At 42.1% G+C, this 22,183-nt stretch overlaps 1 protein-coding gene and 2 long non-coding RNA genes across 3 annotated transcripts in view; 2 read left to right on the forward strand and 1 right to left on the reverse strand.

Annotated features, from left to right (window-relative positions):
- The first annotated feature begins 785 nt into the window (after window positions 1-785).
- LOC309372919 overlaps window positions 786-22,183 on the forward strand; it is a 161,818-nt gene continuing 140,420 nt past the window's right edge. The window contains exons 1-2 of the long non-coding RNA XR_014169732.1: window positions 786-1,349; window positions 1,504-7,554. This is a non-coding gene — a long non-coding RNA (uncharacterized lncRNA). The remainder of the gene's footprint in view (window positions 1,350-1,503; window positions 7,555-22,183) is intronic.
- LOC309372671 overlaps window positions 7,665-22,183 on the forward strand; it is a 66,147-nt gene continuing 51,628 nt past the window's right edge. Inside the window, exon 1 of the long non-coding RNA XR_014169584.1 lies at window positions 7,665-9,991. This is a non-coding gene — a long non-coding RNA (uncharacterized lncRNA). The remainder of the gene's footprint in view (window positions 9,992-22,183) is intronic.
- LOC309370729 (cytochrome P450 2C19-like) lies at window positions 12,367-20,317 on the reverse strand. The gene is made up of 9 exons (XM_081912810.1): window positions 20,044-20,317; window positions 18,366-18,528; window positions 17,104-17,253; window positions 16,421-16,581; window positions 15,147-15,323; window positions 14,755-14,896; window positions 13,620-13,807; window positions 13,019-13,160; window positions 12,367-12,677 (listed from the first exon to the last, which is right to left on the reverse strand). The coding sequence occupies exons 1-9, from the start codon at window positions 20,224-20,226 to the stop codon at window positions 12,496-12,498; spliced, it is 1,488 nt and encodes a 495-aa protein (XP_081768936.1). The 5' UTR covers window positions 20,227-20,317; the 3' UTR covers window positions 12,367-12,495.

Consider the following 22,183-nt stretch of genomic DNA (forward strand, 5'->3'; position numbering starts at 1 on the left):
AGCAGATGTTCATGTTTCATCTTGCCAAGGCAAGATTAAAGAGGAGTGGTTTTGCCTGGTGCCTAAAGGTGTACAATGAAGAAGAAGAGTTTGGATTTGATATCCCGCCTTTCACTCCCTTTAAGGAGTCTCAAAGCGGCTAACATTCTCCTTTCCCTTCCTCCCCCACAACAAACACTCTGTGAGGTGAGTGGGGCTGAGAGACTTCAAAGAAGTGTGACTAGCCCAAGGTCACCCAGCAGCTGCATGTGGAGGAGCGGAGACGCGAACCCGGTTCCCCAGATTACGAGACTACCGCTCTTAACTACTACACCACACTGGCTCACACTGAATCTTGTTTTACATGCCATCATTTAATTATTGGGAGTCAGAAACCCTTAACTATGTACTGTAAATTGTCCAGTGATCTATCAGTAGATTTCCCTATGCTGTTCACCAGCCCCCAGCTTTAAGTAACAAAACTTCTAGAACCCCTCTTGATTATTTGTGCTGGGATTTATTTTCACCCCTCCCTGTGTGTGTGTCTACAGGAGGCCGACCCGACGAGCAAAATGAGAGTGAAAAACAGAAGATGCTAAAGGGGATGAAGAAACATCTGAAACACTTGCTCTCTCAGTCCGTTTTTAAAAGCTTAATGAAGACCAAATACCCAACCCAGTCTGGGAAACTGCTCTTGTCCGATATTTCGGAAGAACGTTCTCAGTCTGCATTGGACACCATGTCAAAAGCAAAAGCGAAGAAGAAGATGAAGAAGAAACCACAGCAAAATGCAGAGAAGTTAAAGATGTGATGGGACATTTCGGGGGTGCAAGATAAGGAACACTTAATTCTCCCCTTCTCAGCCACTGGATGCTCAGACCCCTTTTAAGCACAGACCTGTTCTAGAATGATTGCTGCTTCCTCTCCTGTTGCTGCTGACAAGTCAGTCAACGTGCATGTACAGACACCCACCCACATGGTCCTTCTTGGTGCTGAGTTTATCTGACATGCAGGTGATGTCCAGTGTCTTGAGTTTTGTGTAAAACATGCCACCTGAAAGAACCAGGTGAGTGGAAACCATTGCACGTGATTGGGGTTGTGTGGAAGCAACTGCAGAGGTAGCAGTGAGCCCAGAGGAGCAGGTAAGCATAAATGTGTGTGTATCAGTTCTGTATCCTTTTAATCAAGTTCATTTATTCATTTAAGTTGCAGGGTGTTGCAGGGCATTGCATATGCGTTTCTAAAGAAAATCCTATGTTTGTAATTCTTCGAATTTTGCATTAGCATTTGATGCTTTAAATTGTGGGGAATCTTCTCTTCTGCGGGAAGAAACTAAAACATGTCGGGGGGTAATAGACTGTAAGGTAAAGGTACCCCTGCCCGTACGGGCCAGTCGTGACCGACTCTGGGGTTGCGCGCCCATCTCGCTTAAGAGGCCGGGGGCCAGCGCTGTCCGAAGACACTTCCGGGTCACGTGGCCAGCGTGACCCTAAAGCGTGACCCTAAATAGACTGTATCCTAAAGTAAATTAGAGAGTGAATTCCTTCCTGTTCTTAACTTGCCCAGCTGAAGTCTATATTAAAATATTTGTAAAACTTTTTTCTTAGCATTTTTATTACACACAAAGCACATAAAGCAGAGGCAATGAGACAATAGGGGTCCTTCCAATGTATCCAGTGGTTGTGAGAGAAGAAGGTACAGCCCATCTTTCTCTTTTTGCTGTTCAGGAAAATCCCTGATCCACTGGAGAGGTGGGTTTGTTTGCTTGTTTACAGAAAGATCAGGGGGAAGGGTAGCTTTATGGAGGCGTTCGAAAGCAAATTACAATTTCAGAATTCATTGCCCTCAGCAACTTAGAAACTTCATGTAGGAAATCAGTTCAAGTAAGTTATGTATATTTCTAGTTTGCAATGGAAAATTACTGACTGAAAAACAGGTGGGTAGGAGGATAAGCACGACTATCCTGCTTGGCAGTCTTTACAAGGTCATTCGGTTACATATAGGCGCTACCACTCACAACTTTGGAATAGTTTACCAAAATTTGTTTGGGTTACAGCTGTTTCCTACCTGAAGAAAGATGTATACCTTTCTCAAACTCAGGGGATATTTCTATTATTATTTGTGTTAGCCAGCTGCCTTGGAGGCTCTGTGAAGCTATATTCAGTAATAAAATAATAATTAAATGAAATTCATTCAAGAAACAAGGAGCTTGCATGTAAAACTGCCTTGTGGGATGGCTTCAGGAAAAGAAAAGGCTAAGGAGTAAATCCTGCACAAATCCAGAGTTGAGTCCCTACAATGCTTGGATGACGCCTTGTGTGCCTCCTTCCAGCAACTCCTGCAGCCAAGCTGGTGCCAAAGATATTGCTCCGCTTTCCTTTGGACCACATCAGTGAGGCTGAGAGAGGGGTCTTGTCTTCTGGGCAGCCCAGAACCTCCATACGCACTGCCCAGGCTTGCACCTCGGAGGGGTCACTTTGGTGCTGCTAACACAGCAAAAACAACACAGGCGACTGCAGTTCTGAGGTACTGATCTCTGCAGCCACAGCAGGTGCTGTGATTCTCCAGGGGTTGGACTTCACCCTCAGAGGCACACTCCATTGTTTCTCGAGGCAGGTGGATGCCAACTGGTTGCTGAAAAAGGACCTGCAGTATTCCTGTGTTACACATGACCATGAGGAAGAACTAGATCCTCAAGACTTCCGAAAGAAAGTTGGAGCAATAGTCCATCCCCCAAATTGAGGGTCTTTTGTCAGCAGTAGCTGGAGGTCAGCTATTGTAGTCCTAACTGTATCTGGAGGGCCACAAGTTCTGTACCCTGAGTGAAGTGAAGCTTCTGCCATGACTGTTAAGAATTCAGAAATGGCTGCTCCAGTGGGATTTCTTGTTCTCATACCCTTATTTAAATGCATAGGAGTTCTGGACGGGCAGGACAGATGGCACACCACATTGGCTGTGCAAATCTTTGGTTTTGCTTGACAGTTTCAAGTATCTCCTTATCAATTTCAGGCTATGAAGCTTTTCAGACCAACCTTACAAAAAGCAAGGGAGCTCCTGGGACTGTTAAGTGACTGATAGAGCTATTATTTTCTAGGCCACATTTCCAATTAGCATTGTTACAAATATAGCTGTACCCAGGAGGTGTTCCGTGAAGAGCCGTACAATGCAAAGATGTAATAAACATTGGCACTTTCAGATTTTAAGTCACTGCCCTCGCATGGAGGTTGGATGTAGGTAGGGTTTATTTTTTGAAACCTCTCTGCCTTTGAAAGCAGCTTGATCTGCAGACATTAGGAGATCATCATCAGCATTTGGGGATTTCATTTAAAGATAAGGCGAGTAAGAAGTGCCATGATAGAAGTTTCTAAACTGGAGAATGTGCATAGAGAAAAGTTACCCCTCCCATGACAGTATAATTCACGGAGAACTACCTGAAAAAGATTTACAGATGGTATTTAACTCTAAGCAGACTTGCTAAGATGTATAAGACTGAATCAGATAAGTGCTGGAAATGTAATGAGGTTGAGGGTATGCTGTTTCATATGTGGTGGATATGTAAAAGGGAAATTATTATTAGGAAATAAGTTATAATGAATTGGGGGGGGATGTTTAAAAGCACCTTTCCAGAATAACCAGAGTCCTTTTTGTTGGGAATAAATCAGATGGAAATTCCCAGGTGTCAAAAAAGGTTATTAATGTACGCCACTATGGTGGTGCGTGTTTTGTTAGGTAACTGTGCACTCTGGCACTTGTCACGGTGTCCTGTTGCACCAGTAGTGGTTTTGTCATGCTGGCCACATGACCTGGAAATCTGTCTATGACAAACACCGGCTCCCTTGGCCTGAAAGTGAGGTGAGCACCACAACCCCAGTCACCTTTGACTGGACTTAACTGTCCAGGGGTCCTTTACCTTACCTCTGTTGAGCAAGCAGTATCTAATTTCAATTTTTAAAGCCTACATGCAGATTTTGCTATTGGGGCTGCAAATGCTATTAAAATGAAGGCTTTCAAAAGTTGATCAAATAGAGGTTGCCTCCAAAGATGATGCTCCTCTGGATTACAGGCTGGACCTGATCTTAAATTGGCAATGATCAGGAGAGGGGAAGCTGAATCCACTGGCTGTGCCCACCCCCATCACACCCATTATTAAACATCTCCCTCACATGCCTTTTAAGCAACTGGAGGGAGAGGTGTCATGTGAATCACACTGGGAGAGCCTATGCACATTCCCCATTCACCTTATCCAATAATACAGCGGAAATGGGGATGCCATCCAAAAATAAACAAGGGAAATTATTTCACGAAATGGTATTTTGATAGGTCTCATAAACCAACACTAGGTGGTGGTAAAGCACCACATTTCTATTGGTAACTTCAAAGCAGCATCCTAGACGGTCAGGCTTGGTGTTATCCCTATTTTATTAGTTAGTATTTTTATTTGGAACTCCCTGAATAAGGTCAGGGGAGAGAGGAACGCCGAACATAGCCTGCTCTTTAACCCAATTCCTCTTTCTTTCATGAAAACAGTGGCCACTTTACCTCAGGAAACAGGGAGAAGATGGAGATAATCATAATACTGGCCACCTTGCAAGGTGGTTCTTTAAGGATTTGAAGAGAAAGTGCTGAAGCAATGCATGTAGCTCAGTATCTAATATTGCTGTTATCTGAAGACTTGGGACTTTTCCTCACATACCATTCATAGTGGAATAGTTGCTGTTTTGATCCGATATTTTTTAAGAGTGAATGTGTAGCTGACTGTCATCACCTCACGTGTCATTATTATTAGAGAGTCAATGTGAGGTTTTCCTTTCCACACCAATGGCAAGTTGAGGCTGAATTTAGAAAAGTTCCATGGCTGTAGTCACACCCCTGACACCCCCTTATGTTCCCTCAGCCAGTAAATGCATTCCTTTCTTCTTTTTTAAATAGTAAATTTTATTAGTATTTTCCACACAACAAAAGAAAAATAACAATACACAAAACACAAAAACAAGCATATAAAAAAACAAATCCAAATCTTACAAATTAAGAATATAAACACTAAAAAGGAAAACAAACATTGACTTCCACCAGTCCCACAGCACCTCCTTTACCTCTCATTGTATCTTCCTGTTTTCCTTATCCCTACTAGCATCTAGATATAAATCCCTATTTCTTATCCTTTCACTTCACAAGGTTATTCCAAACTCAGCCAGATTTCTGTCCTCGAACCTTGGCTTTTAAGGTATTCATTTAGGCACTCCCATTCCTTTTTCACTTCACTTTTTGGTTTTTATCTTATTATATCTGTCAATTTGGCTAATTCTAAATATTCTGAAAGCTTACATAACCATTCTCCCCCAAGGGATAACTGATTCCCTTTCCATTACCTAGCCACCAGGATTCTTGCTGCAGACGTCGCATATAGTTTTGTCTTTTGGAATATCGTTTAAAATTCCTAAAAGGAATGCCTCTGGCCTTTTACTATATGATATTCTTAGTATTTTCTTTATTCTTTTTTAAGTTTCCGGCATTTGTAGAACCTGAGAAGCCAACCTGCTCCCAGCTTTCGGGACCTATTTGCACTATACATATGATTAGCTGCAGCTGCTTGCTGAGATTTCATTTTGTGATAAACCTGAGTTTACCTCTGCATAATATGTCAAACGTCTTGTCTACCTCAGTTTAAATAATTGACTGAACAAACGTTTAAAGCAAAGGAGGGGTTGCATGTTGTCGAATTTATTTCTGGTTATGAAGAGAAAGCTTCTCCCTACAGGAAGAGCTGGGATTAATTGATATTTTGTTACATTTATATCCATCTTTTCTTCCAAGGAACCAGTTTTATTCCCTCAACAGCCTTGTGAGGCAGGTTAGGCTAACAAAAAGTGGTTTTCCCAAGTGGTTTTCTCCAGGACTGAATGGGCAACTCAAATCCTCCCAGTCCTAATCCAGCACACAAACCACTACACCATATATCCTGTTTTTATGAGTTACCGTAGTTTCCTCCTCCGGGGGGGGGGCACTGACTGCTAATGTAATTGGGTGTGAGATTTATGACACTGATAATAAGCTTCACCAACCTCTTCTATTTATCACTCAAACACGAATATTAACTGCCACTGTCATCAAGTAATTAATGAGATTAGGTCAACACATTTAAGACCTCGGCTGCATTTGTAAAACTGGTCATCAGAATCTTTTAAAAATTATAATACAGCATTTAAAAATTAAATTGCAGGTCTTTGTGGCTTCATGGCTATAACTCTCTTGCTCACTCTCTTGGGGTCAGGTTTCTGTATGAGAGGAGATAATGGCTTAGATTTCTTAAAGAGTCCTACTTTAGGCTAATAGTGGGGGTTTTTAGGACACAGGGTTGTAGGGTTTCATGGCTCCAGGCTAAGCCAACCCTAAGAAAGGATCTTGCAGAGCTGAAAAATCTTCAGAAAAGGGCAACCAAAATGATTTGAGGCTATTAGCAAGTTAACTATGAGGAAAGGTTGTAGCATGTGAGACTTTCGTTCACAGAAAAGACAAGTAAGAGGCGTATATAATTATACATGGTATGTAGAAAGGGAATAGGTAAAAGCTTTTCTCTTTCATAACACTAGAACCTGTGCACATCCATTGAAGCTGAGTGTTGCATACCCGCCAATATTTCTCCAGTGAAAATAGGGACTATTTTACTATTTATACCCCACACATCTTACTGGGTTGCCCCAGCCACTCTGGGCAGCTTCCAACATATATAAAAACGTAACAAAACATTAAACATCCAAAAACTTCCCTATACAGGGCTGCCTTCAGACGGCGGGGGGTGTGTGTGTGTCAGACAACAGCATTCCCTCCAACATTTCTCTGAAGAAATAGGGACGTACAAATGAAAACGGGGACATTCTGGGATCAAATAAGAAACCAGGGTGGCTTTGGTAAATCTGGGACAGTTCCTGGAAAATAGGGACACATAACTATCTCCCATAGCTGTCAACTTTCCCCTTTTCTTGTGAGGAATCCTATTTGGAATAAGGGAATTTTCCTGAAAAAAAGGGAAACGTTGACAGCTATGCTATCCCCTCCCCCGACAAAAGTACATGCAAACGAATTGAAAAAGACTCTTATGAATTGAAAGTGGAGATGAAAAATGTAACCCCCCCCCCCGTTTTTGTTAATTTTGTAACAAGGGAACATCTTTTATAAAAATTATTTAACAAAACAATAACTGTGGGATTTGCTCCCAGAGGTGGTAGTGATACCATAGGTATTAACTTTGGAGGGAGGGCTGTGGGGCTTAAGCCCACTCCATATTCCTCTGGAGGGGCTGAGCTCCCCTCAGGTAGCAGGCAGGGCCAGGAAATTGACAAGTTCGCAGCTGCAGCACAGGGCTGTCCCATCTCTGTTGTGTCGCACCACACTTTCCATGCTTCTTTGGAACTTTATTCCTGTTTGCCGGCACTTCTTTGGGTTTATAAAGAATTTATACCCTGCCATGAAGGGCCGATAACCCGGCTGGCTCTACAAACTTCCTTGGGAGTGACAGGCTGCAAGGCCTCAGGCTGGGCCCAACGGATTGCAAAGCCGTGAAGGAAACTGAGCCAGGTAAGCCGACAGCCTCCCTAATATTAAATAGAAACGAAAGCTTCAATGCATTTAACAGGGACAAAAACCATCGCCCCCCCTCCCAATGAAAAACGACGAGTCTGAGGGAATTTTAAGGACTGTTTTTATATAAAGCGTAAGCGTTTGTAGGCCTGAGACTTCAGATTAGATAATTTAAATAATAACAGTTTTACAACAATCAAAGAATCAAACTATCAATTGTTATTCATTTTAGTCTAAATGGAGCAATACGCCATGCTTCTTGTATTTTTGAACGTAATCACTATCTGTAACCTTAAATTGAATGGCCACAAAATTGAGTTGACTACATATTATCAGTGATTTTTTTTCTAAAGAAATGTTTTGGGGTACTCTCATTTTGACTCAAGAAAATCACCATTTTATAGTTCAAATCCGGAAAAATAAAAGCAGTAAATGGACAAAAAGGTCGCCATCGGAGGTAGCAACGGAACTGCCGATTCACCGTGCTAGAGAAGAAATTAAATATTTTAATTTTTTAGTTCTTCTCCCGTTAGATTCACAAAATGTTTAGGGGTATGCCTACCCCTGCATTCCCCCCAGAAAAAACCACTGTATATTATTATTAATATTAATACTATGTTATTGTTGCAACCCATTCTGCATCTGAGGAAGTATGCCCTAGCAAATCTTACTCCCTTTACAAATAAATACAGTTAAGTCTTTAAATTGCCACAGACCTTCTCCTATTTTTATATACAACTTAGATAAAAAGAAGCAATGGCAAACTGCTTAAAAGTGTGGGCATGGGAGAGGGTTTTCGCCAGCTAATATAAGCTTGTTTAGTGGGGCAGTTTGAGACAAAATGCTACACTTTAATCCTGTGCGGACGTGGTCTATAAATGTCTGTAAATTCTGGATTGCTTGCATTGTTACATCATAAGCAGCAGGTCATCCTTAGATTAGATGGGGAATCAGTAGTGGAAGTACAGGTTTGCCACTGATCATACAAACAAATACAAATGCTGTGGGTTGGGGAGGGGAAGAGGATTAAGGGCAATTGGGGCTAGGGAGGAATACAGAGGTTTCGGGGCATGTGAGGAAGGGGGAGGATGCATAGGGGAGGTGGGGAGACAGGGGGCTGTTGGATTTTGTTGCAAAATTCCAAAAATAAATATCAAAAAGTTGTTTGCATTGCTAATTAAAAGTAAAAGGTTGTGTTTCTGCTGTCTGGATGTCATTTGCTAAAACCAAATGTGTTTTAAAAATTGAACCTATACAGCAGAAATACGCACCACTGTGTTCAATGGTGCTTACTCCCAACCATGCACAGAACTGCAGTCATGTGCCATAAATTTAATTGTGTGACTTTATTAGTAATTTGTTTTAAATGTCTGTGTTTTAAAGATGGAGGGATTTTTTAAAGCAATGTGTTAGAAAAGCAAGATATTTAAATCGTGGTGGCCTGACTCTGGATTTCATTATGGAGCTGTTATTGATGCACTACACAGTTAGGAATAGCCCTCAAATGTTGCTGGGAACTGCAAATGAGGAGGAGAGCACTGTAGCGCTCAGTTGTTCCTTGAGGGCTTCTCATAGGCATCTGGTTGGCCACAGTGAGAACAGGATGTTGGATAAAATAATAAAATTGCTATACTTGCATAATCATCACAAGTGACAGTATTTAGTTTGTCATAGTATTATTTATTTAGCTCTGGGAGGGTGAAGTACATCTATAAAGCCATTCCATTTCACAAACAGGTAAAAAAATTCATACATCTGGATGTGCTCTTATTCTCCAGAAGAAGTGGAGCAGTAGTTTTCTATGCTAGTGAAACCAGCACACTTCTCCAAACTTTGGTTTGGAGAAGACTTTCAGGAGTTTCAAAGCGGACAGAGGACATTCATTTCAAGTCCCGAATTCTTCTCCAGTTTGAATTAAAATGCAAATCAGATACAAGTTCCTTCCTCTTGCCCCTTCCATTCAATGCAATGCAATGGAGAAACATTACTTCACTATTTTGAATAGGAGCATAATTGAGAGGGTGCAGTAACCCAAAACAAAAAATCTGAATACAGAAGAGGAAGACCATTCTTACTTGGTTAACTTCATAGGTGGACTTCCCCTCACCAATTTTGCCCATGCAGCCTCTGCATTTGTACTAGGGAAACATTTTTCTTTTACACTGAATGGGAGCAGGGTTGAAGGAAGGCTGAGAGGAAAGAAATTCTGACAATTCTTTGAAAGTTTTCCCTCTCCAACTCCTCCTGGAGATTTTCAGTCTTCCCTTGGAGAATATTCAGTGAAATGACCTTCCTTATTTTACCACCCACAAAGTAAGTGGAGAATTTGAGGGAGGGCCATTTTCACTCTGTTCTAGATTTTTAAAGACAGTGAGATCCTCAGTTGGGCTCAGGAGAAGAAGAAGAAAAGTTTTCTCATCCAAGTTCATCCAAGGTGGGCTTGGGAGATCTTGCCCATCTATGCTCTGTGCATAGGCAAAAAGTGAAAGTTATTTTTAGACAGTTTGTTCTAGCACTGCGAGACTCCAAACTGAGTTTATTGGAATATCTTTCCAAATACAATTGTCTGCCTGTGCTTTATTATTAGCATTGACACACCTGCCAATCTCAGTGTACAGATCTATAGAAGGGTTACCAAAAAAGCTTATGTTGTCACTCAGTTAAACAACTTTGCTGTATCTTGGGTAGGACATGCAAGGGAATCAAAAGGTCATCTCAGACAGGGGCCTTGACCCACCCAGCTTCCACAGCCTGCAGCACTACAACCCACCAAGTCAAGGTTGGAGATTTTGCTGCTGGACTGCAGCTCCCATTATCTCCAGCCACCTAGCCAATGAAATGGGATTATGGGAGTTGTCCCAACTGAGCCCTCATGGCAAGAATGGGGAACCTGCAGCCCTTCAGATATTCCTGGACTCCAGCCCCCATCTGCCCCAGCCAACATCAGGGGTGATGGGTCCAGCCACCATTGAGGGTCACCAGTTCCTCAGTGGTTGACTCAGTTCCTTCCACTCTGATTGGCTTCATTTAGCACAAAGAGTAACAAGACTTCTTCTCACCCATCACTCTCATGCAGTGGCGGAGAAATGGGGGTGCAGGGTGCAGTTTGCCTCAGATGTCATCACTGAGGGTGTGTGCGTGACAAAATGAGTTTTTTAAAAATTGTGCTCACGAACCTTTTTAGGAGTGAGGTGGTGGCTTAGGCACCTGCAGGTTCCGCGCTGCCTGAAACAGCAGCATGGGACTTGCGTCTGCCTACTGCCTCTCCCTCAGACGCCCTACAGCTGAGGGGGAGGCAGCGAAGAGGCTCCAAGTGTTGGAGAGGCTTGCCCTGCCCAGATGGGTGGCTTGACACGCCCCCCCCCAGCTACTCCGCTGCACACATATGCACATGAAGAGGCAAGAAAGATAAGAATGGGTTTTTGTGTGTGTGACTAATTTCTAAATCCTGCTATTTGCCCATTGCAATAATGTCTTAAACGTGGAAATCGTTATACAAAATATGGATTAAATATAAAGGAATATTGGAGCCCAAGATACCCCTGTGCTCATCACCCACAGAAGCCATGGCAGTTAAAAAAGAAATATGAAAGGGGAATGGCCAACATCAGTCTTAGAAGTAGATAAGGATAAGCCAACATTGAAGCAATATGAGGAAATTAAAAACTCGCTAACAGACTGGCTACAATATTTCCAGCTACACCAAAGACTAGCTATAGATTCAAAACAAGGAATTGTAAAGGAAACATCTAGATTTGAATGAGAATCAATAATTAACAAAAAGAAAATTATTTCACGAGTGTATGATTATATTTTGGAATGGGAAACAAAAGAAGAACAGTCATGGTTAAATGGGCACACGACTTCGGGCATAATATACTTATGGAAGAATGGGAGAGATTATGGACGACAGACATTAAATTCACAGCATGCTATAATCTCAGGGAATATACCATAAAATGGTATATAAATGGCATCTTACCCGTAAAAAGCTTGCTAAAATATATAAAGGAAAAACATCAACCTGTTGGAGATGTAAAAAAGAGGAAGGATCATACTCTCATATGTGGTGGACCTGTGTAGCCATTGGCAAATACTGGAATGATACTTATAATGAGTTTAAGAAACTATTTAAAATTACTTTTTAAAAAAACAAATCCCAGAGATTTTCCTACTTTGTATATTACCATCAGAAATTTAAAAATATATAAGATCATTGTTTATGTATGGTATAACAGCAGCTAGGACCCTTATAGCAAGGAATTGGAAAAATGAAATGCTCCCAGAGATTACACATTGGCAGATGCTCATGTTAGAATATCTACAATTAGCAAAACTGACGGGATCAGTTAGAGGAATATCGAAACAAAAAACAACTAGAGAACGGATAGTATTTAAGTATTATGTAAAACTTTATTGTACAAATAATTCCATATTAGCAGAAATTGAGTGATATTTGTAAAGAAAAAAATCAAAGGAATGTATGCAAAACAGAAATAAATGATATTATACAATGTAAACCTGTGTAAGAAAGAATGTTATATCAAACAGTATAATGAGAAGGATGGGAAGGATCGTGCCAATGAGTACTTTTACTATGTAAATAACTCTGTCGTCTTCTTTTTTTAATTTCTTTATTTCTTATCTTTGTTACTTCTTTATTTTTTATTTCTTTATAAATTTTCTATTTTATATAATTTTCTTTTTTTTACCTGTTAAGAGATAGTACATAATGTCTGTATAGACATGCAATTTTTTTAATCAATAAAGAGATTTTTTTTTTACAAAATGTCTTCAATGTGCAGTAACAGTTCCACAACTAGTCAGGTAAAAAGATAAGACTCCACACATGAGGAGATATTGGGTTACGGATTTTTTGAACAAAGATTTGCCAGGCTGCAACTTTTCCACATGTGCAGCCCTCCTGAGATAGGCTTTTCAGCGAGGGACAATGCAGAGCTGATAGGGCCGAGGGCAGTTGGTTACGCCGCTCAACACCGGTGTGAGATCGATGTCCTTGGGGTCAATGATGGACTTCAGAGTGAAGTTCTGTAATATGGTGGTCAAGAACAAGAAGATCTCCATGCGGGCCAGACCTTCCCCCACACATATCCGCTTCCCTGCAAAGGAAACCCAAAGTGTAAGATGCATTACATCCACTTTGGCTGTTACGGAGAAAATAACAATCATGCCAAAGGAGCAAAGGTGCTGCTCCAGAACAGCTCCTGGGAGAGTCACTCTTTCCACCATTTCTTTTGTTTCAGCTGGCCACAGGAAAGGTACAAGGAGGTCTGATGGACCCAGAAGCCTTTGCCCCTCTCTCACAATCTGGGAGCCCTTCCAGTTTAGGCTGCAGGAGGAAGGAGGTTCCCCCTCATTGCCCCGACACCAGCCGATTAGGGAGACGGGAAAGACCTGAGCTGGCTAAGACTGCAGTCTACTGAGGAAGCAGAGCTCTTACCTGCTGAGAAAGGCATGAAATAGTCGCTCTTCCTGAAGGTGCCATCTTTGTGCAAGAAATGTCCTGGGTCAAATTCTTTGGGGTTTGGAAATTCTTTGCTGTCATGTAGCACAGATGTCAGACTAGGATATATGGTAGTGCCCTGCAGAGAGTGCAAAGAAATGGGCTGGATGGCCATGACACCCAACTAATGGTGTGGGAAGGCACTAACAGGAAGGAAGGTACTTTGTTGATACAGAAGAAGAATGGAGCAGCTTCAGAAGGCAATAGGGTGTTTCAAATGAAGTCCAGGCTTCAAGATGCCCAGCTACACTTTAGGAGTTGGGGTAAACTACTTCCCTTGCTTGTACATAAGAAGAGAAGAAAAGCTCTGCTGGATCAGTCCAGTGGCCCCATCTGGTCCAGCGTCCTGTTTTCATGGTGTCCAACCAAACGCCCATGGGAAGCCCTTCAACATAATCTAAACAAGACAGCACTCTCAATTGCTGTGGTTTCCACCCACTGGTATTCAGAAGCATGCTGCCTCTCACCATGGAGGTAGAATATAGCCATCATGGCTAGCAGCCTACTATTACTACTTAGAGCCTTGAAAAGAGCTGACCTTTGGAATGACATATTGTCTGAACGGTGTATCTTTGAGTACTGCATGAGGGCCGCTCAGTGGGGCAATGGAGATGAACCTCTGGATCTCATGGATGACAGCATCTGTGTAAGGCATTTCCCCACGATCTGCTATGCAAGGACTTCTTGATCGGCCAATAACTCGGTCAATTTCTTCATGCACTTTCTCTGCAATGGGAAGAATGAGGTTTAACGCCAGTGCAGGAAACATTACAGAAGAAATTGAAACTCAGTGGGAATGGTTGCAAGGCTCTGCACAGTTTGGAGCTTTCAATTGTTTTCTGATGCCAACTTTCTACTAACTCTTCACCACATGCAATTTATTGTAGCTTACCTTCAGCAATCCATCTGTAAACAGGGAAACATAGCATAACTGCAATTATTTATATATTAATTTAATTTCTATCCAAAAGGAGCCCAGCGGGACAAAAGCTTATGGAATGTTATAGGAGCAAGTGATGGTCCAGCTTAGAGAGATTCCTATTGAAGGCACTGTCATGCAGTGATTCTGATCCTACCTGAGGGCCCTTTGGCCCCTGGCCCTTGTGGTTGTGCCTTTGTCTAAAGCAGTGGTGTCCAAACTTTTTTCAAAGAGGGCCAGAAAGGATGAAGTAAACCAAAGTTGTTGACCTTTTTTTTTTTTAGTATTTTATCCCCAGAAAATAACCTGCTGCTGGGGCCGGATTAAACCGACCAGCAGGCCCGATTAGGTCCCCAAAATGGACTTTGGACATGCTTGATCTAAAGGATCTGCACTGACTGCCAGTACACTACTGAGCCAAATTCAAGTTGTTACTGTTTGCATATAAATCCTAGGGTTTGCAATATGGTCAGCTATAAGAGCTCATCCACACTTCTGTTTTTGCTGGGATTTCTAGGCACAGGTCTGTGGTTACTAGGCATGGATCTGAGCATTTTGTCCACGCCCCCACCCCCACCGTTGTCTTCAGGAAAGCCTTTTGTCTACTGCTGATGTCAGTCAGCGATGATTAACATTCAGCGATGAACAGTGGGTTTTCCTGGGGAAAGTGGCAAAACAACCATCTCTTGGACCTGTGACACATGAAGCTGGGAAAGAACAAGAATAATAAGTACTAATAATGCATCTGTTTTACCTTGTATCTCTGGGTATTTGAGGAGGATCATGAACCCGTATCGCAGTGTGGTGCTGGTGTTCTCTGTTCCAGCCCCAAACAAGTCAACTGTGCTTATGGCCAAGTTTTCAATGGTGAAATGGGATGCACTATTACCTTTTTCCTGCAGAAACACACAACACAGTCAGTGGAGTCAACTCAATTGTTCTGAATACAACATAACAAGAATTTAACTTCCCACTTACTGGAGGAACAAGTCAGCAATGGGAAATGAATCTACTCCAATGGGGTGTGGGCAGGAATCTCTTTCCTTGGCATTCCCCACAAGAAGCTGGATGGAAGTCTGCTGGCTAGGAAGCTTCAGGAGTGGCAGGAGAACCCACTTGGAGAGGTCTGTGAGTTTCCATGATTACCTGATCCATTTTTATAAGGAAGCAGTCGATAAAATCCCGAGGTGAGCTGGGGTCCAGAGCAGGCTTGTGCTCTTCAACCTCCTCCAAAACAAACTCTCTGAGTGCCAAGTTGTTTTTCAGCACTTTGCGGTGGGGCCCAGGGATGCATTTCATCAAAGAAGGAAAGATGTTGTAGAGCTAGAAGAAACACCACAAGAGACCCATTGGCACCAACCTCAGTCAGGGTTTGTCCACACTCGGGCTTCAGTATAATGTTGGCCACTGTTGCCTTGTGTGCATTTCAACTCTGTGGTCCACACACCAGCATTTTCAATACCAATGCCTCCCAAATCTATATAGATGTTCCCCATCAGCTGTCTTATATTATTATTTTATATCTGCGGTTCGTAGACTAAAATCAAAATATAAAACTGCAAAATTCACAATCAAAATAAAAACAACAACCCAGTTACCCCCTCCCCCAAACTCCACATGTTAAAAGGTATATACTGAATGAGACCATTGTTCTCTCAAGGTCAGTACTGTCTATGCAGCAGCTCTGCTGAGTTTCATTCAGAAGTCCCATCCCTAACCAGGGATGCTACAAGGGATTGACTCTGGGACCCTATATAAACAAGCCAAATGCTCTAAAATGGAGCTATGGGATTACATATATATCTCTAAATCTAGTCCCATCTGTTTCTCCTACTGAAACCAGTCCGTGTACACATCCCTGGCTTAAAATTCAGCAAGGCGCAACATTTCATAAGAAATGGCAGGATAGATATGGATTGTGACTAACATAATGTATTCACACCTTCTCAAGCCATTAGTGGAAGCACACTGGATACAGAGGCAATGGCAGTGTGTATACATCTCAAGTAATTAGTTCCAGTTCCAGTATTGAGCCTGTGGGTTTTACTCGTTAAGCTTTACTTCCTATTCCACTGGGCTGCTGTTGAGTTAAGTCAAACCTTGGTTACTAGACCCAGGTATTGGTATTGGCTCTCCAAATTAAAAACAAGAACATAAGAAGAGCCTACTGAATCAGGCCAGTGGCCCATCGTGCTGTCACAGTGGCTAACCAGTTACCCATGGCAAGCCTGCAACTAGGACATTAACAGAAATATTGAGAGGCAGAGGCAGTATGGGCTATGAGAAGCCTGGAAGAAAGACATTTAAACAGCAGGAAAATGGCTACAGCTAGAGGCAGTATCTACATAAAATAAATATTCCACATGCAAGTAAACTTTAGACTTTGTGGAAAAGAATGCATTTAACCAGATGGCACCTACCTGTCCCCAAGGAGAGCTAAAAACCTGAAAGTTTTCGCTTATTAAGCTTAGCATGGATAGCAATTTCTTGTCATTATAATCGTATCGTTTCCCAAAGATAATTGCACAAATGACATTGGAGATGGCGCAACTGAGTGAGAAGGTTGGGTCCAAGGGCTTCTCTGGAAGAACAAGAAAAAAATAATTATACCCATTACAGGTTTTAGGCAATAATGTAGTCTGGAATTTCTGAGCTGTCATTTCCTGGCTCCTGGCCTCAGTGTTAGGAAAGAGTGACCACAGTGGTGCAGGCCTTGGTGAAGTCTAGACTAAAACTAGGGAATCTAAAGCACTTCAGATGCTGCTAGACTCTAACTTCTGGACCACTGTTGACTGTTGGGGCTGAAAGCAACTGGAATTCAACAATATCTGCGGAGCATTCTTGCAGTTGATAGAGAAGCAGCAGCCGGACTTTAGATGGAACTGGTCTGTGTCAGCATATTACACTCCTGCTGAAAGCTATGCATTGTTTGCCAGTACATTAACAAGGTAAGTTCAGTGCACTGCTAGTGTGTAAGAAGCCCTCAGTGACCTAGGACCAGGTGGTGGTTCATAATCTGTTGTAATGTACCCCAGAATCTGTTGTGATGTTTAAGGGGGTCTGCTTGATAAGCCTATGTCGATGAAGGGCAGTGGCTACCCACCCTGCGTGTCCTGGAACTTTTCTAGCAGGAACTGTGCTTCCTCCTGGATCCTCTCCTCAATACTTTTCTTTCCCATGCCAAAGTTGCGCAGGGTGGTAAGGGCAAAATGTCGGAGCTGCTTCCACGCCTCCCCATTGCTGAATATAATTCCTGGAAAGCAACAGAGGAAATGGGCATAAAGGAGATGCATGGACTGAAAGAGAGAGCAGAAGAAGCAGGTTGGAAGAGCAGGAGGCTCTTATTCTTGGCTCCAGACCACCTGGAGACTTGGTACTTTGGTGCCTCCTTATTCCATAATCAGTAGCTGGCCAGTCTTCTGATACATGCCCTTACTGTAAAATATATGTGTTTAATGTGCATAGAATGCTATGTTTGTGTGTGTGTTGTGTATGAAACGTAGTGGAGGTTTACAGTTGCAGAATGTCCATTTTTGCAGCTAAAACTTAAAAAGAGGTTTCAACGTTTCGATATTTATGTTAACTGATAATTCATCTCTTAGAGCCTGGGTCTCTCTCTGAAGCTGCCAGTTTAATGAAGAAGCAATAGTTCTTGGACTATATTAACCATAAAGAACTTAAAGAAAACTGGACTACATTGCTAGTTGTTTAAGTGCAATGTGTTGATTTGTATTTATTTATTTTCTTGGTAACAAATGTATAGATAGTTTGCAGTAACTTTGAAACTCTTTCTTGGTGTGGAGAGCTTATTGATTCACAAGATCCTGGCCAGGGACTTCTGCTCACATAACTCTCACACTTACTGCCCACACCAGAATTACCCCAGACCATTATTTTTAAAGGCTAGAGACTCATTCAATCCTGTTTTAATTTTTGGTGCTTGCTCTAAACCAGAGGCGGAGCTAGCTGCTCCAGCACCTGGAGCGGCCTGCGTGGGCAGGGGTAAGCACCCTTGGGTGTAAGGCGGCGCACGGCGGCGGGGAGTGTCCCGGGGGTGCCAGCGGCAACGCACATCCCAGGGCGGCCAGCACCCACCACACCCACCTTTCTCCGCTACTGCCCTAGATATTGCTTAAGTACTTTTATGAGATGGCTCATTTCTCTCTTAAATGGCAATACCCAATATATAGCTATGCCATTAAAAGTCTGCTAATTATCTATTGCTACTGTCCAGTGGGAACATTAATTAGGAAAGTTTATCTCAAGATGCAATGATTTGTCTTTGCAAACTTTTTTGCTTTATTTTCATGAATAGAGGGATTTTCCTGTGTGTCCCCCCTCCACTGGTCAACCAGCATAAAATACCTAATCCCTTGTTGACATCATCAGCTAATGGCAGGCGTCCCCTGGCAGCAAATTCATCTCCACGGTCGATCAGTGCTTCTTTCACTGCATCATAGCCATGCAGCACCACAACCCGTTCTGTTCCAAAATACATTGTGAACACAGAGCCATACTTCTCACCAAACTGGAAAAAAGATAGAGAAAGACACACATTTAGGTGGGTTTGCGGGTTAGGGGAGAGTCATATAGCTGATGTAGAGCCCCGCTGCCCCCAGACTCACTATGGGCATCTGAACCACATGACTCTTAATAACATACAGAAGAGTTCTGCAGCTAGATCAGCCGAAGGCCAACTAGTCCACGACTGTTATCACAGTGGCCAACACAGTTCTTCTGGGAAGCTCAAAAACAAGACTTGAGTGCAATAGCACGCTCCCCTCCTGCAGGTCCCTGGAACTGGTGGAGGTTCAGCATCATTACTAGCAGCTATGGGTAGCTTTATCTTCAATGAATTTTGTCCTAACAAAATTCCACAGTGAATTCCACAGTTTCAATATGCACTGTATGAAGAACTACTATCTTGCATGTGTTGTAAATCTTTCAACACAAAGCTTTAATTGGAGACTCCCAAGTTTTAGCATTACATACCCTTCAAGTGTCCCTATTTTCCAGGGACATAACTGGTTTAGAGAAGCCATGCCAGTTTGATCACAGAATGTCCTTAGGCTGTCCCTATTTTCATTGTAGAAATGTTGGAGGATATAGAGTTATCCGACCCTCTCTGAAGGCAATCCTGAATAGGGAAGTGTTTTTTTGTTTTTGTTTAATTTCTAATGTTTTCATTATGTTTTTATATATGTTGGAAGCTCTCCAGAGTGGCTGGGGCAACCCAGTAAGGTTTGTGGGCTATAGTAAAATTATCGTTATGGAATGGGATGTCCCTACATTCATTGGAGAAATGTTGGAGGGTATGGCATTATGAGAGGGGGGTAAAAGTGTTTTCCCGTCCACTTTCTCTATACCGTGAAGATGATTATACTGCTCTGTTATGTCCCTTCCAACCAAGCACATTCTGGGGAAAATAAAGGAGCAGCTTTTCGAAATACAAGAAGACTATGAACTCCCCACTGTCCAGCAGAGGCTAAAAATGTTCAGAGGGCAAAAATGCCCAAACCATCCATGTGTGGAGGGAGAATTGCACCCACCCTCGCCCCCTGTCTCTATTATAGTATGAAAATTGCACTATTGCTTTTTAAAGTTCGTTACTCAGAAGGGGGCTTTATGGCTTTATTTTAAGCATAAAACAATAAAATGACAATAAAACACCCCCCTTTGTGGAGTTGTGGGACCTGCTCAAAGTCCACTTCTTTTCTGTGGAGCCTTTAGGACAAGTCCCTGCTCCCCATCCCTGCTGATGTAACCAAGCGCAGGTCCGTGCCACGGAAATCACAGCGATTCTGCTACTCGTTTCCTCTGGTCTGGATGCCTCCCCTCCCTCTTTTGCCTCTCCTCTGTCAAAGTGCAGAGTCTGTTGCCTTATACTCTGCAAATGTGCCCTGCACCCAGATGGTACCATCTATAAATAAACAAACTGACAATGGATTGTCCCCTTCCAAAAGAGTCAGATGGAAAGAGGCTTGCAAACAGGTAACGGTCATCAACAGACAGCTGTTGAGGAAGATGCTCATCTTTGGCTTACCTCCTGGAGAACCTGGGCCAGGTTGTTGGTCTTCAGCTGCAGAGCGTTCCCTACGATGGGTAGTGGAGGTGGGCCAGGTGGCAGCTGCTTTGCATTCTCTGGTGTCCTGCTCCTGACTGCAAGGAAAACAAGGCAAGAGATACATATGATCATCAAAATGCTCACTGTCCCTAGAGGCTCCATGGCACCAGCTAACAGTGACTGAAATGACTCTAGACGAATTAATTTGCTTTCCAATTTTATATACTCTGAGGAGGTCACATATACATGGATTTTCACCAATAGGAATTCTAGGTTTCTCTGAGTAAATGAGATTAGCCATTAAGTAGATCAGGTTGTATAATGAAGAAATGAACTTCTCTGAACTTCTTTTTCTTCATCGATTATTAAGGCAATGATAACGGCATTACTGTACACAAGGTCTGTGATGTAAGACAACCAGGGGTTCAGTTTTTTCTGCCAAACATTGTAATGTGCCAAGAAAGAAGCAAACCAAGAATTTAGATCAATATAAATTTTAATAGTGGGGGTGGTCCCTACTCACAATTCAATAGTCAATAGAAACCAAAACCAATCCATTCAAAAGTATGTCTTCTAATAAAGATTACAAACTCAAATAGAGATTACAAACTCTAACAGAGATTACAAACTCAAACTCAAAGAGATATGTATAAAACAATAATTCGTTACAAAGATTTTCTCCTTTTCACTCGACAATAATATTGAGCCTCATAATTTATCAGCTTGCAGATGGAGACTCAGTTTCAATCGTTAAGCAGAAGTCAGTTATGGATTGGAGACCAGGACAGGGCCCTCTTTCGATGTATTCACCTTCATCAGCTGTTAGTATCAAATATTACATGAAAATACATTTAAATTCTTACAGGCCCCTGTTTTGATGTATTCACCTTCATTAGCTAGTATATTTAATAACAAGAACTCCAACTTATTAAACATTGTAATGTAGCCTTGTGGCAAATGGTTCTGCTTTTAAGGTTCCTGCAGGAGAGCTTCTTCTACACTCTGAGTGCTTGGTTGGAAGTTTCTTGCACCTTAGATGCCCACAAATGTGACAAATTGTGTCAGAAGGGTAGAGAAAACTTGTGTTAATTTTAATTTTAAAAATCAAAGGTATGTATGCCAGCTGCAGTGATCATGGAGCCCAAGAAAGTAAAATCTCTCACTGCCTGACAGCAGCCACGAAATTAAAAGACGCCTGCTTCTTGGGAGAAAAGCAATGACAAACCTAGACAGCATCTTAAAAAGCAGAGACATCACCTTGCCAACAAAGGTCCGTATAGTTAAAGCTATGGTTTTCCCAGTAGTGATGTATGGAAGTGAGAGCTGGACCATAAAGAAGGCTGATCGCAAGAATTGATGCTTTTGAATTATGGTGGTGGAGGAGACTCTTGAGAGTCCAATGGACTGCAAGAAGATCAAACTGATCCATTCTTAAGGAAATCAGCCCTGAGTTCTCACTGGAAGGACAGATCGTGAAGCTGAGGCTCCAATACATTGGCCACCTCATGAGAAGAGAAGACTCCCTGGAAAAGACCCTGATGTTGGGAAAGATGGAGGGCACAAGGAGAAGGGGAAAACAGAGGACAAGATGGTGGGATAGTGTTCTCGAAGCTACCAGCATGAGTTTGACTAAACTGTGGGAGGCAGTGGAAGACAGAAGTGCCTGGCATGCTTTGGTCCTCCTTTCCATAATTTCACCCAGTCTCTTAGTTGTATGTTATATTCAAAATGTTTAGCCCAATGAATCATAACTGACTTAACCTCCTCATCTTTCAAATGCCATTCCAGCAGCAATTTATACATTTTGGACAAAATTTTAAAATCATTATTTAACATTTCTTGTTCAAATTTCGATTCCTTTTCGTCAAATCCTCTTTCTTTAAAATCTTGCCTAAACCTTTCATTGACCTGGTAATAATGTAACCAATCATAAACATAATCTTTAATTTCTCCATATGGTTTCATGTTCCATTTACCATCTTCCTTACTTATTAGTTTTCCATATGTTATCCATTTCCCACTCATAATGACCTTTTTCACATTGGGGATGGTACGCCTACCTAATATATGGAAAAGTGAAAATTCATAAAAAAATTACCAAACATATAATAAGAAAGTC

The sequence above is a fragment of the Podarcis melisellensis genome (genome assembly GCF_964234715.1).
Source record: "Podarcis melisellensis genome assembly, chromosome: 1".
NCBI classification, from domain to species: domain Eukaryota; kingdom Metazoa; phylum Chordata; class Lepidosauria; order Squamata; family Lacertidae; genus Podarcis; species Podarcis melisellensis.

What these genes read in the sequence shown, in the direction of transcription:
- LOC309370729 (XM_081912810.1), bottom strand. Translation starts at nt 20,226, where the DNA reads ATGGAGCCTCTAGGGACAGTGAGCATTTTGATGATCATATGTATCTCT. An exon ending in GACAATATGTCATTCCAAAG is followed by an intron (nt 13,161 to 13,619) that starts GTCAGCTCTTTT and finishes CACTCTCTGCAG; the next exon opens with GGCACTACCATATATCCTAG. An exon ending in TTTCATGCCTTTCTCAGCAG is followed by an intron (nt 12,678 to 13,018) that starts GTAAGAGCTCTG and finishes TTTCCTTTGCAG; the next exon opens with GGAAGCGGATATGTGTGGGG.